At 37.1% G+C, this 19,607-nt stretch overlaps 1 protein-coding gene across 1 annotated transcript in view; it reads left to right on the forward strand.

Annotated features, from left to right (window-relative positions):
- ube3d (ubiquitin protein ligase E3D) overlaps positions 1-17,338 on the forward strand; it is a 28,557-nt gene extending 11,219 nt beyond the window's left edge. The window contains exons 7-10 of the mRNA XM_041253258.1: positions 679-787; positions 1,414-1,580; positions 6,769-6,907; positions 17,038-17,338. Coding sequence (XP_041109192.1) covers positions 679-787; positions 1,414-1,580; positions 6,769-6,907; positions 17,038-17,067 — 445 coding nt within the window. The 3' untranslated portion in view covers positions 17,068-17,338. The remainder of the gene's footprint in view (positions 1-678; positions 788-1,413; positions 1,581-6,768; positions 6,908-17,037) is intronic.
- Positions 17,339-19,607: the final 2,269 nt, after the last annotated feature.

Here is a 19,607-nt window from a genome sequence, read left to right on the forward strand (position 1 = left end):
TGGCATGACAGTTTTATAAGGGACACAGCTCATTTATCCTTCCATAACACTTTGATGTATGTACAGTACATGTGTCACGTTTGATTTTTGCATATAACTGGAGAATCACTTGCCTGTTTCTGAAACTCTTCAATTATTGAGCACAAGATATCATAATCTGAGGCTAAACTCTAACTATCTGTATGTCAAGCTTACTTACATTTGTACACTATATAGAGTGGTGAATGTTGTGATGAAACCTACCGAGGATATCTTTAGCACAAGTTACTGATTGTATCATAATCACCTGGAGGAATTCCAGCCTTGATCTTAGCTTGGTCTTCGGTATCCTGGACCCGATCTTGGGTGCATTGCCTCAGTCCTGGCCTTGAGTCCAACATTGCTGAAACTCCATCGTCCAAAAATGTTCATTTTTTAAATAGCTGAGTGTGGATTGGCTGTGCTGCCATGTATCTAAGCATGACCTGATTGGGTTTGGCCATGGTAATGGCTTCATATTTGAATCATGAAAACACAACACAGTGTAACTTCGTCGTTTTTTACACAAAAAATGTTACAAGCCAAAAAACGCGAACATTTTAAATAACATTGTGAGTCTGCACAAGCTGGAACTTTGCTGTTTTTCAAACCTCCAGTGGATTGTTTTGTATTGCAATAACTGTTCTTATCAATTAACAGGTCTCTGTTTGTGGAAAATGTAATAGCCTGCCGAATAGTGGAAGTCTCCTCCTCCCAGAGCACATTTCGCTTCTCGGTTCAAGGTCATGATGGAAAAGCTTACATTTTGGTATGCTTTTTTTCAGTTATTTCTTATTTAACGAAGTGAGGGGGAGATCACTTTCTGTCATGATATATTGAACTGAATGGAATAAAGCAAGCCTTTGTATACTTGGTCTACTTTAAAAGGACCATTAATAATGACTGCTTATCTGGGTTACACTTCTATAGTGTACTCCATTGGGGAATGTAGTGTGGAAGTTTTCCATTTTAGGGTTTCAACTTTTCCTTTTTTTTTTTTTTTTGTCTTAAGATATAAGGAGGAACCGATCTGTCTGTGCCACACTTATGTAGGTGGATGTAGGTCAGGTGATCTAGTTTTTCATGGTTTAGAAGTACTTCAAAGAAACCAGTTACTTTATTTAAAAAGGTTCCAAAGAAGTCTTTATCAAGAGCTATTTTAACCAGTTCATACCAGTTTCTTTTGGTGCAGTCATAATGATAATAAATAATGCTTTGAACATAAGTTATTAATTTAATATATATTTGTATGCATGTACAGTAAGCATGTAAAACCAAACATCAGTGATTCATTTAATAATATAAAAAATGTAATAACATTGAGTGTAGAAGGAATAATGACTATATTGGTTGATATACATATAAAAGTTTTTTTCATTGTCTTTGTTTTCACAGCTGTGGCTTTTAAATGCTGACACTCTCCTAGCGTCTTCAAAGACATCTGTCAGTTGTAGTGCCTTCACCCCGTCTGAAGACATTTCCTACAACAAACATAAATCGTACTGTGCCAGCAATGTCGTTAAAGTTCTGTACCTTCCTTGCGTAAAGAGCAACCACAAAGAGTAAGTGACATTTACAGATGTACTGGAGTAGCTACAAACCGATGTTGGAAGGCTCTGAGCATCACAGAGTTTAGATGTTGTGTGTTGTGTTTTTTTTTTTTTTTTTTTTTTTTTTTCTCAACCTCAACCCAACAAAAATAATAAAAAAAATAAAATGCCTACATTTGAAGTATTTAAACTGAGATGAAGTAACAGTCTGCTCCCGACCTCCCTCACATACTGCGTTTTAGCATGATGCAGTGGCACAAGTAGATTTATTATTTTTGTTCTCAATAATTTCAGGTCTCTTGGGCATCAATAAAAACTGTCCTGGATATCAAGATAATTTGACAATAAAGTGAATTATTAAACAAAACAAGGGTTCATCGGCCACTTGTTCACATTTGTGTAAGCCCAACCTACTGTTTAATGCATTGTCGTCTTGTTTTTAGTCTTGACTAGACAAGGACTGTTTACAGATGTGACTGGTCCTTTTATTTACATTCGGACCGGTTTGTCACTGACTTTGAACAAGGGCAGGTAGAGGATTGGGGCTTTTGGCCTGAAGTCAGGTGGAAGTATTAAACCAAGCACATATTTGCTGTTTTGTATAATACTAGCAAATTCGTTAAATACTGATTAACAGCAGCATAATTACTTTACATGCTGAAACATCTGATAAAGAGCAGATGTGCTCTGTGTTGGTAGACTGGTAATGATGTTCAGAGGGGTTTCTCTATCCCTCAGCCCTAATCTTTTTGAAACCCGGCGATTGACTCCTGGGGAATTATGTTTGCTTCAGACATGCACCATCTAAAGCAAAGCAAAACAAAATGTCAGTTCCTAGCCATTGTAAATATAGAAGGAAATTGTGTTTTATTTCCTCTCCCTACTCTTTGTGACATTATTTATCTAGCTTGTTTGCTTAATGTTTACCAAGCCAAAGCAACCTGAAACATATTTCTGTAATAGGGAGCTTAAATCCTTGTCCGCTGAACTGCAATTAAATACAAAGTCAGTACAGAGAAATACCAGCCAAAATCTAATGCCCTCTTGAGTCAACCCCCCCCTTTTCAGCATTATTAAAATATAAATATTTTCTATGCGGTACAAGTTATATATAACTTAGTGATTTGTAGCTAAAAAATTATTCCAGAAATTTGACGCCATCCACAGAGTCACTTTGACCATGCGAGTCACAGATATACACATACATACATACTGAGCATCACTTATATCTTCACTAGATGTAATTGAAAAATAACAAACTCTGTTTTAGAGCAGGTGCAGTGACTTTTTCTTGTGCTGATTAACAATTCACATTTTACTGTCTAAAATTATGGGGGAACGGCGGATACTGTGAAAGTCACAGGCTAGTAGCGTGTGTGGCCACAGTTGGAAGCAATACAAGCAGCATATCTGCGATGCATGCTTTGCACCAGGTTTCGGATGCTGTCTTGTGGAATCCTGGCTCATTCCTCTTGTAGTGCTTGGATAAGAATCTGCCTGTTCGGTGGTCTCCAAGTCCTACAAGCCACACTTCTCTCAGTTCATGGCCTGTCATTGACAGTGTGTGTCTGGTTATACCGTCTCGCCAGGCTTGAAATCGTTGGCTGCGAGCACCCAAGTACGCTACCCTAGTCCAGCCTCCAACATGCCGATTGCACAAAGGCGCTGCTCTCTTGACAGATGTGGCATATAGGTTTTTTCTATGATTTTCTTTATTGCTTTTTTTTTTTTTTTTTTTTTTCCAAGCTTGCAATTCAGCAGTTGAAATCACTCCATATACAGTGTCCAATCAGCTGTCTCACTAATTAGGTGATTAAGTGCACATGCTTCAGTCACAGTCACTCAAGCGTGTCATGGTCAAGGATGAATGATAGAGTGATTAAAAAGAAAACAAAAACATTTTGTCAGTGTCTATCATTTATATACCTTTTTTTTTTTTTTTAAATAAATGTGTTATAATGGTGATAAGTTTCTTTTGATGCTCTGTGTATATAGGACATACACAGAGAATTCCCTCTACCCCAGTCCCTTTGATACAGGAAGTTACCAATCCTTAAGACACTAGAGGTATGTGCTCTGCACAGAATAAAACCCAGTGACTGCTTGGTTTATGTCTTATCCAACATTTCACAGAAAGAACTGGGAGAAAGTAATTCTGTATTTTTGTGACACAAACACCTTAGCGCTCTAGTCGGCAGTGTATGTGTGAAGCTTTGTAAGTACATTTTAACAGATCCTGCTGGTTTTAGTTGTAATTTATTTTGTTTGTTCTTTAATTAGTGTAATGTTAAAAATGACATTTAGAATTAGGGTTGTGTGCCATAGTAATAAGACCCTCCACAACAGGGATTGCATGTTGCTTTTGCATAAATTACCCACAGCTTTGCCAAACCAGTTTTTAATTCCCTTGGACAATATTGCTTAGACCTCACTGCTACTGTACCACAATGCAGATAGAAATGTCAGAGTCTTATGTGATATATAAGAAAGCCACTGGCAACATAAGACTCTCCTTTGGATTATTATTATTTATTTTATTTTATTTTTTGCTGACCTAAAGCAGTTTTCAGAGAAAAGGAATACTGCTGATTGTCACCCATCCCAGCCGTTTGCCTTCCCTCTGGGCTTCGAAATCAGAAGTGATATCAAGAGTGGAAATACAGTAGCAGGCATTTTAACATGTTCTGTCTGTAGGTGGTGTCGTAAGTATTTTAAAAGAAACGTTACTGTATGGTCACCATTTAGGACTGGCACGTATTATACCAATCATCAAAAGAAACTTATTACTATTATAAGACATTTATTTTTGAAAAAAAATAAGATATTTAAATGATGGACATTGACAAAATGTTTTTGGTTTCTTTTTAATCACTTGATCATTCATTCTTGACCATGACATGCTTGAGTGACTGTGACTGAAGCATATGCACCTAATTATTGAGACAGTTGATTTGGACACTGGACATGGAGTGATTTCAACTGTTGAATTGCAAGCTTGAATAAAAGCAATTAAAGAAAATCGCAGGAAAAAAAAAAGAAAACATGCCACGTCTTTCAAGAGCAGCGCTTTCGTGCAATCAGCATGTTAGAGGCTGGATTAGAGCAGCGTACTGTGGCCTGCTGTCTTGGGTGCTCCCAGCCAGCAATTTCAAACCTGGCGGTACTGTATAACCAGACACATTCTGTCAACAAGAGTCTCAACACCAGCCCAAGATCGACAGATCATTTCGCGGCATTATCATGATGTCAGTTGTTAGTCTGCACAATAAAAAAGTCGCTGCACCTGCTCTAAAACAGTTGGTCATTTTTCGATCACGTCTTGTGAATTTTATCCAAATACAAGTAAGTTTGATTTGATGCTCAAATATAAGGAATGTTTCTTTTGAGGCTCAGTATATAATATACATTTCCTAATTTTAATTTCTGAACATTTTCTTACCTGTTATGTGTTCAGTTTGGTTATATGTTGTTTTGCGTACATCTTTATTTGCCATCCTTACTAACTATTCAAGGGACTATTGAAAAGCCACCTGAATGCTGATCTGGGGTAGTGAGGGTCATAAGCATATTAGCATTGCACAATTTGCATTGAAAGTGCATTGAAGCCTGTGCAACACTGATATGCTTTCCCTCCTCATTTTAAATTATATATATATAACAATAAAGTATTCTGTTTTGGTGTAAGCGTTGAAGCAAGACTAAACTCTCAAAAAAATGCCTTCTATTGGCATTGAAGAAAAGTGGATTGATTACTGCTTATCAGACTTGTAATTGCAGTTCATTACGTTCAGGAAACTGGTCAGGTTCTATACATCAGTTATTAATGAGAAACATTTGTGTGACCATTGTACGCTATTGCGTTTCCTCTGCAGATCCAGCGAGGTAGAAAATGCATTGGCTGCATCCATGAATGCAATTATCTTTTCCCTCTGCTGCTGCTGTTCAGCTGGGCGGTAATTATTGTTCTGGAAACTGATTACTTTTGAGGAATCCAGCATAATGCCAAAACAAGCACGACATCAAAAGACCTATGAAACGTGTGTTCTTTTTTTGTGGTTTAATGGTTTTTAAGCACATATTCTCTTCACTTTGATGTATACAAAGTATACGGCTTTGCTGTGACCGCTTGGAGGAAATGCAAGTAGCAGAAAGGAATACAAATAAAAAAATAAAAAAAACTAGCAAGAAATGACTGTCCTTGGTAGTTTTTCATTCAGCTTTTTATTTATTTTTTTTATTTTTGCCCTTGTGCTATCTTTAAAATTGTTAAATTTACAGAAATGACAGAACAGCACACAAGTCCCATTACAATGCAAACAAGTTCATAAACCAATATAACAGAACACTAAATAGTATTCTCATGCATTTAATAATGAACTCTTGAACTATTTTTTTTTCTTTTTAGGTGAAAATGTGTCAGGTAATATGCAAATATCCAACATTACGGTCTATGGGCTGTATTCAATTAATCTAAAGTGTCTGATTTACAGCCACTGTTTCAATAATAAATACAAGATCCAGCAGTGAATGTTAGTGTGTTTACTTTATTTCTGTCTACACAAAAGGTTCTGTTTTAATGATGTAAATGGCAGCAGTATATTGATCCCCTTGTGTTTTTTGATCAATTGAACAGACCCCTATGTCTGGGGTCCCCAGACATTATTACAGAATACACTGGAAATGAGTGTTGAGGGGAGGCAGTGTACACATTTTTAATGTCAGATCACGAGGTTGAAACCCTCCATGACAGTGATATAGTGGAGCCGTAACTATACCACACTGTTTCCACACATCTGGGAAACCGGTTTTCCAATTTTGATTTAATTTGGTATTCACATTATTTAGCAGAAGATACTGAAATTACTAGATTCTGGGGGTATATCGGGGTATCTATCTGTGTGTACGCCCTATCTGAATGCCACATGTACATTTTTATGTGTGTCTTGAACATGCTGTAAATCAGTTATTTTAATATACTTAACCATGATACAAACATCTAGGTCTCAAATAAGTTTTCATTAAACTATTTCTTATTTTCTTAAAATTTTTAAAAAAAAAACACTTTTTGTTATACTGCTAGCTCGATTTTTGAATTTACAGCTGTGATGGCGAGGAGATATGTTACTGACATCTTGTTTGGAGCAGTGTATAGTTCCCAGTATGTTCGCATTCAATATTTATTCTTTATTCTTATTTGCAGTATTGTTGACGCCTGGGAGAAGGATATTGGGGTGCATTCTTTACCTCTTCCAGTAACAACGTGCCATGAGTTGTTGCTTTTACTCTCTGCAAGCACTGGGTCTCTGCCGCCTTCAATGCGGACCATGAATACATTCCAGGTGAGTAACAGTTTCATATTTAAGAATATAATGCGTTTTAGTTGGCTGCTGGCAACTATTAGGTCTCAATTGAACTAGAATACAGTTTCCGTCGTTTAACTTTAGCTACACAGTTATCGAGTAGATAACCTGACGGTATGATGTTAATGTACAACCTTCTGTAATCAAACCCACTAGTACCAACCATATTTTTCATCTTATTTTAATTTACACCTTTTAATATACATTTTGACTTCCTGATTAAGAAAAAAGGTTGCATGTAAGTAATTGTCCAGTGTCCATAAGTGCAGATACGCTTCCAAGCGTATCTGCACTTATGTATTTTATAGAAGTCCATGGTATTTTTAATTGTGTTTTTTCTTGCAAAGTCTAGCTTAAACTTTCTGGAATAAAAAAGCTTCTGTCTCTGTTAAAACAGTAAGTAATTAATGTATCTCTATTGTTTTAATTGCTTTAGGGTGGGTCTGTTTTGTAACTCCTTATGGTTGCTGGAAAGTTTGCTGATTTATTTATTTTTTTAATAATTCTATCAAGCAGAAAAGATAGCACAGGAACAGCGTTCCCCTTCAGGTGTGACCACACATGAAAGGATTTGTTTCAAAGTACTATAGGTAATTTTGATAGTGAATAACTTTCCTGGAGCAAATCCTTAGACCAGAGCCTACCACTCCACATGCAGTATACAATAGGCTACTAACTCCGTGCAAGAAGAAGCTGATCGAGTTCTAAGTCCGAAACAGATTTCCTTTACACAACTTGTCATTTTTAAAGTTTGTTCAACAAAATGTCTGACACATATGTACCCTATTTGCTCAAGTATAACGCAAGAAATTTAAGCCCAAAACACAATACCTGTCATCTTTCAAAAGATGACAGGTATGTAATAATAACGTTACCTTTTTAATTGCGTGACCCTGCAGTATAGTGCTTCTGTGAGAAACAGCAGCACATCAATTGTTGTGGGCAAATCTGTGTTGCCCTCATTGCAAGAGCAACTGCTTCTAATTTCTCTCAAATCAAAACGAAAACATATCAAGATTTGGCAAACGATTCTGTGTCTATATATAAAAAAAAATGAATCCCAGGTTTGTTTACATCCAGAGCTGTCATGTAAAACGGACATAGTTGTACAGCCAAACCACACCACCTCCCACATTCTATTGAAATACATACTTCTATGTGGGTTAAGAAAGAACTGGGGGTGGGGTTTGTATACTAAAATAATGCTACTGTGGGCTATACAAAAAAAAAAAAAAAAAAAGTACTGCGGTTCTAGGTAGAAGTGCTTATAAAATTGTTGTTTTTGCAAAATCTGCCGTTCAAACACCATCAGGATATCTAATACATATATTTAGGAAAGCTAATGCCTGAAGGGCACTCCACCAACTGTTTCGATTTTTGGGGGGGGGGCAGGGAATTATTTTGCACTGCGGCTTATGTAAGCTTAAGAGCTATGCAAATTACTCAATTTGCACAAATAGTGAACTGCAATAATGATTATGAGGGTTGCATTGAGGGGTCACACTTTAAGCCCGGCACACACTGCCCGATGCAATCGTCTCGTCTCAATGGAGGAGGTTGTGTCACAAAAAAAATCTTTGCGAGCGGGCATCACATACTGCCTATTGGAATCAAGGGATGCACAATTTGAGAGGTTTTCCTGATGTTTGACCTGCCCTGAATGCATAAAGCACAGTGGCAATGGAGCGAATCATCAATAGGCAAAAACATGAGGTTATTGCAGTTCTAATATCTACAATTTTGGCTAGAAGGCGACATGATGGTGAAAATCGCATATGACTGGAAACATGCATGTATTTTCTCTAGCTAACTATAGCTATAGATCTATAAATAAATTGAAGAGAGAATACATGCATGTCTCCAGTCATATGACCTAACATGGTGAAATAATTGGTTGTTGACTTTGAGAGTTGCGAGGGTATATAACACTAGCCGATGCAAGGGAATCGCATTGCAAAATATTTAACTTGTTTAAACCCTGCAAGTCAACTGAAATTGAGCAGCCGATCCTGTAAAATCGCATCGCAAAGCATAACACACTGGCCATTGTGACTGAAATTGGACAGTCCATCCCAAGCAAAGTGACCCTGGGTTTGATTGTGCAGGGTTGCCCTTCACCTCTTGAAGTTTTTCCTGCCTGTCCTCAACAGGAGCCAAACGTTGCCACATCAGGAAGTGTACCACAGCAGCCACCCAGAGGCCAATGACGGTTGTTAATTATTCGCCTTTACAATGGTTTGCACCTTGTCGGTGGAAGTGTACAATTTTTGGAGGGTCAGCAGTTGCCCAAGTGCAAGGCAAAATCCTTACATCTCATTAGAATGTTTGCACCCGCTTAGTATTCAGAATCCCTGCCCAATTCCATGCTCTTTTTTTGAATACATATCAATATCATTTAAATGATTAATGATGGAAAAGTGCTAATTTTATAGCAGATGCAGAACAGGTGAAAAACATTCTTTACAAACGCCACATTTTTAATGACCGCTAAAGTCCCACTATACACCAGCTAAACACTGTTTTTTGGCAGCAATAAGGGGTGTTCTGCAGCCGCAAATCACTCTGTACGTATCCTTACATTGGCCCTTAAATTTGACTTCTGGTTGAATGGCTTTACCATTTTGCAATATGTATCCTGCAAACTAGAATGTGGCACTTTCCATTATGAGTTTAACCATGATCTCTGGAAAGGATTTGAACTCTAGTTCTACAGTTCCACAGGTTGAACTCAGTAACCTTGTAAGCATGCTATGTTATGCTACGCTGCTGTAACACGTACAGCATTTCACATGTGATTTAAATGGAAGGGATTGGGGAAAGGCAAAACATCTATTGTTCTCTCCACATTTTAATAAGTTTGTTTGACCTACTTCTGCAAAATGAAAAATGAGCTTGCAGTTCTGACATTATTGGTTCAGTAAATTGATCCAATCTGTCGATGTAGGTGGCATTAACTGTAATGAATAATAATTCTTAAGCTTATGAAGCATCAGCTGCAGGCATGTTTTTTTATTAGTCTTTAACCAGGAGTATTTCATCATTTTGCTTATTTTTAGAGTACTTATTTTTAAGTGAAGTCTTGCGTTAATTATCCAATGTGTTTTAATGTAGGTGACATAAGCCACCAGCAGTCTAATATCGCTGTACGCTTGTCTGCATTTCAGCCTCTTACTCAAGAAGTGTGGAACTAGTATTATAGACAGACCTAGGTTTTTAAATAAAATTGTCAAACCATCATGTATGTATTTATGTATAATTGTATGTATGTATTTATTTATGTTTATTTAATTGTAATGTTAAATTAACAATTAAACATTAATTGGCCCACTTTTTTATACTTTTTGAAATAAATAAATAGGATAGTTTTGATAATTTTAAAAGCATAGGTCTGCATTTTTCGTTTCCAGATAGTTTTACACAATTAGGGCTAGCCACTCTCCACAAACTAAACTTTTTCCCTTTGGCTGAACTATTTTTAACCAAGTTCGCCATGGTGGTGAAGGCTTTGAAAAATGTACTTATGTAAGACTTGCCAGCATGCATTAAAACTGGCTGGTAGTGAATCACGATACAAATCGATACAGTCCACTGTTACTGGTTTACACATGCGACCATTGGTAAAGGTTTTTCTAGACGTTTGAACAGGCACTAATTACAAGAAAACTCGTATACCTACGTCTTGTAATTCGAAGAACACTATCTTTTTGCGACTGCAAAATCAAACAATTGTCCGAAAACTCTCTTGAGAGCCTTTAGAACTCGTCGTCCGGTCTTTATTTTCGTGTGCGTGGAACCTAAACATAATAATCTAACCTAACGTTACATACCGAGTCGGGAATTAACAAAGAATCGTTCGACACTTAATTGAACGATGTGGCTGTGACAACTGCAGATTACTATGCATGGTACAGTATTACCTTCATAACGTAAAGTAGCTTTGTTAAAACTAAAAATTTTAAACGCTAGATAATCGCGCGCACACACACATACATATTTCAGATTGTAGCTAAGATTGTAAATGTCAATATTGATAATGCATACGACGTTGCATATTCAGTCACCATTAATATAATAATCAGTATTGTGACTAATGTAATGTACACGTCCTTGTTTGCTGTATTTACGCATGATCCAACACGATCGCTTCTTTCCACAGTAACCGTCTGCACTGTCAACACACGCCTTTTTTGTATGCAGTAGGTACAGTGCTGCAAAAAATAAGATTGCCATATTTGCATCTGCAAATTTCCCAGCTCAATCTCTTATGTTGACTTCTGGGAATGCAGTGTTTACGTCACTGTTTACATTCCCGATGAGCACTTCACCGCAATTTAGGCTTCCTTTTCAACTACATATGTGAACACACTTAGGCCCCCTAAAACCTCAACTGTGAACGGAAATTTTGAGACGGTCCAGAGACTGAGCTTCTGGTATTGAGGGTTCTTCAGACTGTTTTGGGTAAAGTGAATGTTCTGCATCGCGATGGGGTAATTCGCAAGACGACCCCATGCCGAGCACGAAAAGTTTGACATCCGGGATTGCAGTTTTATTGCTAATGTTTGCATTCAATAAAAAAAAAAAAAAAAGCATTCACCGCCAGTTAGCTCCTTTTCACTACATAGTGAACCCGGCCTTAGGCCCCCTACAACTCAACTGTGAACGGTCTCATAGGTAATACCACAAACAAAAATTGTTGGTAATAAGGGTTTCATGATCAAACTGGTGTTAAAACCCCGATGAAGGTTCTTTTTTGATCAGAAATGAAAGTGTGTTTCCCTACGTTTAAGTCTAGGCCATAATCAAGTTTCGTCAAGAGGTACATTTGGGGCTACCCTGAGAATAATTCAAACTAGTCTCACTTTTACATGAAGGGATGACAATTCAAATCTGTAATTCAAAGTAGTCTCACTTTGACATGAAGGGATGGTTGGATCTTCTGGTATTGCATTTTCTTCAGACTGTTTTGGGTAAAGTGAATGTTCTGCATCGCGATGGGGTAATTCGCAAGACGACCCCATGCCGAGCACGAAAAGAAAAGGGATTCAAAGAACAATTCATGTACGCTCGCAGTGACATACTTTTTTTTTATTGCTAATACTGCTAAAAATACAAACTCAGTATTATCAAATCTATTTTATATTGATATACAATAAACCCTATCCATACCAGTCATGGTCAGTCTCGTAGGCAGACACCACACACTAAAGTATTATTTAACCATTATATTCCATTTGGCGTTTAGGTACCAAACGCTATTTGCATGATGCATTAAACACCATTGGCCATCCGTTTTGCATTATTTCAAGATATGTGCATGCGTCAGTGGCTCATTACTTGCGCTATTAATGTATTTTTAAAAATGTGCACCTTTCGGTATTATAAATGAGATGTAGCATTAAAATATCAAAATAATGCAAAATTCGGCATGACACCGTACTTACTACTTTTAAGAGGTGTCGTGAGTCGGCATTTATACACAGCAGTTGAAGATTCAATTACTTCCGGATTGGCTAGAAAGTCTGCAGTGAAATACAGAAATATTTCAGTTTTGAGGTGACTGATGATGGAATAGTAAACCAATATAACAAACCTTGTTTTTCTCCATGGATATTGTGAAGCAAAGCACCACTAAGTTAAAGTAAGTTACTGCTTTTTGTATGTATGTATGTATGCATGCATGTATGTAAATAATTAGTGCTGGGATGAACACTGGATTTTCATTTTTGGATATTCGCGTATAATTGAAATATTCAGCAGGATATTCGTTCGTTTTCAATAAGTAATACAAGCTGTTACATTGCTAGGAACGCAGTGGGGCGTGCCCTTGCATGTGTTTATTTATTTTACAGCAAGACTTTACAATATGTAATGGAACACATTTAAAGTAGAAAAATATACCAGGAGTTAAGAATAAGTTGCGTAGGCCTTACTTTACTCCAGTGAATTAACTACAAAACAATGGATGCCAAATAGCATTTAAAGTTAAAGGTTTTGTTTATTCCTGAGATAAAAAGTAGAGGGTTTTTTGGGTGTTTTTTTTCCCCCTATTTCTTGCCATTGCCGTTTCTTCACAGTAAACGGTGACCATAGACACGTTTTCATAAAGTAGTATCATCGGGCAGAGTGCACCAAGCAGGCGTAAGTGTTGCGATGGCACAAGTGATGGGCGTATTTTTTTATTTTTTATTTTTTTTTGTGGAGTGCACCAAGCAGACATAAGACTTATTCAGGTCGTAAGTGTATGCCTGCTAGGGGGTAAGAACATAAGAACATAAGAAAGTTTACAAACGAGAGGAGGCCATTTGGCCCATCTTGCTCGTTTGGTTGTTAGTAGCTTATTGATCCCAAAATCTCATCAAGCAGCTTCTTGAAGGATCCCAGGGTGTCAGCTTCAACAACATTACTGGGGAGTTGATTCCAGACCCTCACAATTCTCTGTGTAAAAAAGTGTCTCCTATTTTCTGTTCTGAATGCCCCTTTTTCTAAACTCCATTTGTGACCCCTGGTCCTTGTTTCTTTTTTCAGGCTGAAAAAGTCCCTTGGGTCGACACTGTCAATACCTTTTAGAATTTTGAATGCTTGAATTAGGTCGCCACGTAGTCTTCTTTGTTCAAGACTGAACAGATTCAATTCTTTTAGCCTGTCTGCATATGACATGCCTTTTAAGCCCGGAATAATTCTGGTCGCTCTTCTTTGCACTCTTTCTAGAGCAGCAATATCTTTTTTATAGCGAGGGTAGGTGTAAAGCTGGCGTAAACAGACAAATAACATAAGGGATAGAGGCAGAAAATTAAATATAAAAGCAAATTAGCTTTGAGTATTGTAAAATAACATTTAGTTTAGCAAAAGCCAAATATGTGTGGAATAGTACATTGGTTTGATTTACAGTACCACCGTGCAATGTGTCGCGAATGAATCATACTGGACAGACTTAATCCATTGGATATGTTTGATGTTGAGCTGTATCCACGCTATCGATTACCAAGACAGAACCACCAGATGCGAGGCGATTTTTACTGGGGCGACCCAACAAATTCGCTGCGAAAACCCCATGCACACCAGAAGCGATTACAGACACCACAGCTGGAAATTTGCTAAATCTTTCAGAAAGTATGATTACTAACAAACAAACTCAATAGTGCTGGATTTGGGTGCCCGACATAAGAAAAAGTTCAGCTATAGGTGAATTTCATAGATCAATTCCAAGAAATAAAATTAGATGGTGCCAGATTCAGACAGTACTTTTGTATGTCAACAACCCAATTTGAAGACCTGTTGCAGGCTGTTGGCCTGCACTTGCACAAAAACAATTGCTTTGACTCTTGCCAAAAAGGTCAGGAAAATTACATACTGCAAGTATGGTCTTCTCCTCCATTTTGAGGGAAAGTGAAACAGAGCTGGATTTGAAACCACATGACATGAAGCTGTTCTCTGATTGCTCAGTTGTGTAGAAGTCGTGCGAGGAATTCGCAAAAATAGGACCAAGTTTTATTTATTTTTTTCATCCATCGCGATGTAGTGCTGCCTTTGGTGTAAAGGGTGTTATTGAAAAGCAGAGGTTTTATTGATTTTCTCATGTCGCTCTTTGCGTCGCGTCTGGTGTGTAAGGGCCTTTGTAGATGAAATGCAGAATGACCTTCAATATATGAACAAAAGGAATGCTACCTTCTTCTTACTAAATATTACTGTTGTGTTAAGCTTAGAATTAAGAATTTCCTTGTTCTCTTTTTATATAGAGACAGCATTGTGCTATTTCATGATCTGTAAAGTTATTTTTTTTCCTTAACATTTTGCTTATAGAATGTGATGACCAACACTTGAAACTATCTCAGTTTCCCTTCTCTGCTGTGCCTCGGTCGCAACATGGTCGCTACTACGACAGGGATGATTTTGCTTTGGTGCACATGGTATGGAAGTTGCTTTTAAGTTGGAAGTAGTAACGACGGCATAAGCAGTTGCGACAGTGCGCGCCTTCTTGGTGCACTCCGCCCCTGAGGTTTACTTGTGCCTTTTTGTAGCTGAAAAAGCAAACAAAAAAATGAACTACTTTTTACTTTTCCAACCCCTGCTGCTGCTGAAACCAAGAGCAAACAATGTAAGGTGTCTCGTTTTTTTTTCAGCGTAGTTTTTAGATAGCTATCTAATTTATATATCTATATATATATATATATATATATATATATATATATATATATATATATATATATATATATCTATCTATCTATCTATCTATATATATCTATATATATATATATATATATATATATATATATATATATATATATATATATTATATATTTATATATCTATATATATATATATTATATATATATATATATATATATATATATATATATATATATAGTGTGCGTGTGTATGTATATATCTCACTACACTTTACCAACAAGTTGGGCACTGTTTAATCGATGTATTTCAGAATGATGTGCTTGCCTTTTTTTCTGTCCCATGAGATTCTGACTCGCTCTAAAGCAGCACAACATGTTTTTGACCCAGATGGCCTTCCAGAGATCACTATGTTTATGTGCCAATAATCTGGTTTGTTTACTTTTTTTCTGTCTAAAACTTAGTCAGATGTTTGTTGATTTTATTTATTTTTATTTTTTTAATAAAAAAAAAAAAAAAAAATAGCAACTGGACAGCATTAGATTCTGGTTTTGGTACTATTTTAGATTGTTCTGGTATTCTTCCAGACCCTTTCACACTACTTATGGAAAGTCTTAAACTAAAAAACACTCTGTTCAGCGAGCGCATCAACTGATTAAGACAAGATTGCTATATTTCATTCATTGCACAGATTTTGCTGCATACACTGTATTCCCATATGCCGAGTAGAGAAAAATAGCTTTTATAAATTCTTCAATGGGGGATTCCAGACCCCATTATGCTTGCAGATATTCATAACCCACTTGTAGAGAGCTCAGCAAGTAGCATCAATTAGGGCAGGCAGTCTTCATGCCACAAAGAATGTAAATTATCTGTCCTGTAAAATCGTGTTCATGGAAACCCAGGGAAAATGAGGATAATATGTTTGATTTATTTTAAGCAGCGCTATCGCAGTGGTAAGTGTTGATATGTGAAGAGGCAGCATGGTGGGAGCTGGTTTTTAAATAAATAACATTTAACAATTGGCTTTCTGACTGTAGCATTGCATGAACTGAGCTATACATTTATGCAAAGGCAAATCAAAAAGGGCTCTGAATCGATCTGAATGTATTTGAAAGTCATTGTATGCATTGTGTTTCAGCCTGGTAATGGGCAGAATGTATTTCCCCACCTGGAGCTGCAAATGTGGTTACGTTGTACATGTATCTACAGAACTGGTTATTCATTTGTGATTTAAACTTGGTTGAGACATTCTTTATTCTGTGAATATATGGATAGATCTGCCCGTGCATATGCATGTCACACGTACATTTTTATGGATGTAGGTCATGACTTTGTGATCTGTAGTAGTACTGTGATTGTATACAGTAAATTAAATACCAACACCGCGCTGGTTGTGAGCTCTTGCCCTGTTTCTAACAAGAATCCTAGTTGTTTTGAACTATCATTCTGGCATTTTGCTTGGGTTATTCATTCATTCATTCATTCTTTGTGTTACTGTAATGTAACTGTAGAAATAGAAAAAAAGATCCTAAAATTATATTTTTGTATATTGTTGTTAGGTCTACAACACTGTAATAACTGTCACTTTGACTAGTATGTGTGGACTAGACATTACCTTTTATATTCTATTCATCCTTCTATTCTCTGCTGTGGTTAGGATCACGGGTCGACTGACAAGTTGGTAGCATATTAATGATACATTGCTTCTGTTGTGGTAAGCGGGTCATTCTTGATTCCTACAGTATTGAAAACAAGTGAGTGTTATTTTTAATTGCCACTGTGCTGAAATTGTATTTCTGCAGTTCTGCAACCCGGCATAAGGTGGGGGGTGGGGGGATAGGTTGCTTTTACAGCAATTTTACATTTAAACTATGACACTGGATCTTTAAGGATGTACATATTAATAACTGTCTTTTTTTTTTTTTTTTTTTTTTTTTACTGTTGGATCTAACCACTAATGCTTTCCAATGTATTCTTCACAGGTAGCGTTTTTGAAGCTTGCAAGCAACTGAGGTAACATTTGTACAAAAATACCCTCCTGGGAATTTCCAGCTGGACCAGACTGACACCAGGCTACAAGCTGTGAAACATTTTCCAACTATAAATTACAAGTGCTGGGGAGAAAGTGAGCTGACAGATATTCCTTACACAGTGATTCCAGGCCTAGGTCATTTTTTTTTTCTGTATTAAATAACAGAACATGTGGAGTACAATAAATATTTTGTTAGCCCTGCTGATGCTTGGGTGGGATTTTGTTTTAATAAATTACAGTTTTGGTTTCCATTTAATGTTATTTTGGTTTCCCTTGTATAATAGCAGTGTAATATTTTCATGACCAAAAACCCTACAATTTGGTTTTGTCTATTTTCCGTGGTTGGGATGACTGACTGACTTTAGCAGTTAAGTGATTAAATGTTTATTTATTTATTTCACTTGTTACAGTGTATTCAGTGGTTCTTGTTGAAATCTTTGATATGGTTCTTTCACTGAGTTCTGGAGCAGCTCTACACTTCTTGGTGCCTGCTATGGATATATTTAACATAGGCTAGATCAAACAAAGTGTAGAAGTAACAGCTAGTGATCTGCCACTTTGGATCATGTTTACTTTTCTGTTGTTGGCAATACACTGCTGTGCACTAGGTGGTGCTGTTGCTGACGACATGTTGGTTGAATCTGACAGCCAACTAACGAAGATCAGCTCCTTCCTAATCAAAAATAAAACTTGGTTTAAGAAACACAAAATTGTTGCTAATATCATAACAATGAGGAGGAACAGTAAAACATGCACCTATTTAACAGGAGCTCTCACAACCTCACTGTATTGTGCCTGTTTCTCTACATATGTTTTAAACTAACATTTCCTTTGCCTGTTATTTGTGGCTAGCCACTGGTCAGTTCTAAATTATATACTTTCATGCAAACAAATTGTGAGCATATTTCCACTAAACAGCAAACAAGCAGCAGGGAATGAAGTGTATAGGGCACACTTTGTAATGTTATTTGGCAGTGGTGAGATCTCTGGTTGGTTACCTGAGATTTTAAAAAACACATTACATTTAAAAAAAAAAAATGTTTAACAGGGTTGCTCCTGCCACGGCAATGTTGGGTTTCTCAAAAACTTGTTCCCTTCTAGCAGCCAGTATTGAGACCCTTGTGGACCCCAAACAGAATTGCAGTGCCTCATTATAAGCGGATTCTTTTAAGCAGTTTTTACTGCAGTTTTATTGGTTGAAGAAAAGCTCTTGTGGTAGTCACGCTTGAAATTATTTGTGCCTTGTTGGCTGTTACGAGTTAGCTCTGAATTCAATGTCAATATAAAGTTGGAAAGTAAAAGAAATGCATGACAAATGACGAGAGTTTTGTGAGAATGTGATTTTGCTAATTAGCGCTAAGAAATGGTGATTTAAAGTTGGTTTAGTTGTCTTATGGTTAAGCAGGAAGCCGTATCTGTCATACTGATCAGGAGCTTGCAATTTCCATTTGAGAGCTAGTTTAAATGTATTCCAATGTCTGCATTGATGGGTAGAATTACCGTCATCTGACACACACACCCCTACATAAATTGCTGTGCTTTTCTCCATTCAGTGGAGATTTACCAGAGGTTTTATTAAAAAAAAAAAAAAAAAAAAGTCCATGTTCGGCTGTAATTTATAGTATTTGGCAAACCATTTTTTCCCCTTGACTTTATACTTAAGCTGCACTTTTGTTCTAACCATATAAATACACAAATGTAAAAGTCCTGACAGCTAAGCAAGAAATATTTCAGATCAATGCATCTTTAGAAAGTGCTCTGACCTCAAACCGCAGCCCATGAGGAAATGCATTCCATAGCAAGAGCTGGAGGATGCAGAAAAACATTGAGGTGAAATACAGACAATACTGTTGTGTTTTCTACCCACCAATGCAGACATTGGAATACATGTAAACTAGCTCTCAAACTGTTAAAGGGAAACCCTGAGCAAGGTCCAGTACACCCTTTCCAATCAGAGTTGGGAACCAGACCCGGTTCTGTGGGGGAATGGGGGGGGGGGGGGGGGGGGGACACCTATATAAGTTTGGCTGTCATCATAGTTACATGGTTTGGATTTTGATTTAATGCTAGACTTGCGGGTTTGGATTAGAGAGAGACTACTGTACTAAGAAGATGCCAGTTTACTCCATGTGCAAGTAATAACATTTTATCCAGTTAAAATCGACATTTGTATCTCAATGGCACAGGCTGCAAGACATCAGGTCTGCAAGTGATAGAAAAGGATGTTGCTTTATACATCTTGGGTCTTTTGTTTGCATTACGCAAAAGTTGTGGAGCGTTTTCATGTTTTACCTCTTTCCTCCAAAATACTTGTGGTAATCTGTGTTGTGTTAGAATGAAAGGTGACAGTTACATAAGAGGCTGTCAGTGTGGAGAGCAGATTCTGCACCTGATGCTCTCTGTAGAGCAGAAAACTTTAAATTCAGAACCCCTGCTCGGAAATGTGTGTGGACATCTGCAGCGAACAAAGAAAAACGCTAAACTACCACAGTTAAAACAATAATATGCACAGAAGACAAG

The sequence above is a fragment of the Polyodon spathula genome, chromosome 6 (genome assembly GCF_017654505.1).
Source record: "Polyodon spathula isolate WHYD16114869_AA chromosome 6, ASM1765450v1, whole genome shotgun sequence".
Classification (NCBI taxonomy): domain Eukaryota; kingdom Metazoa; phylum Chordata; class Actinopteri; order Acipenseriformes; family Polyodontidae; genus Polyodon; species Polyodon spathula.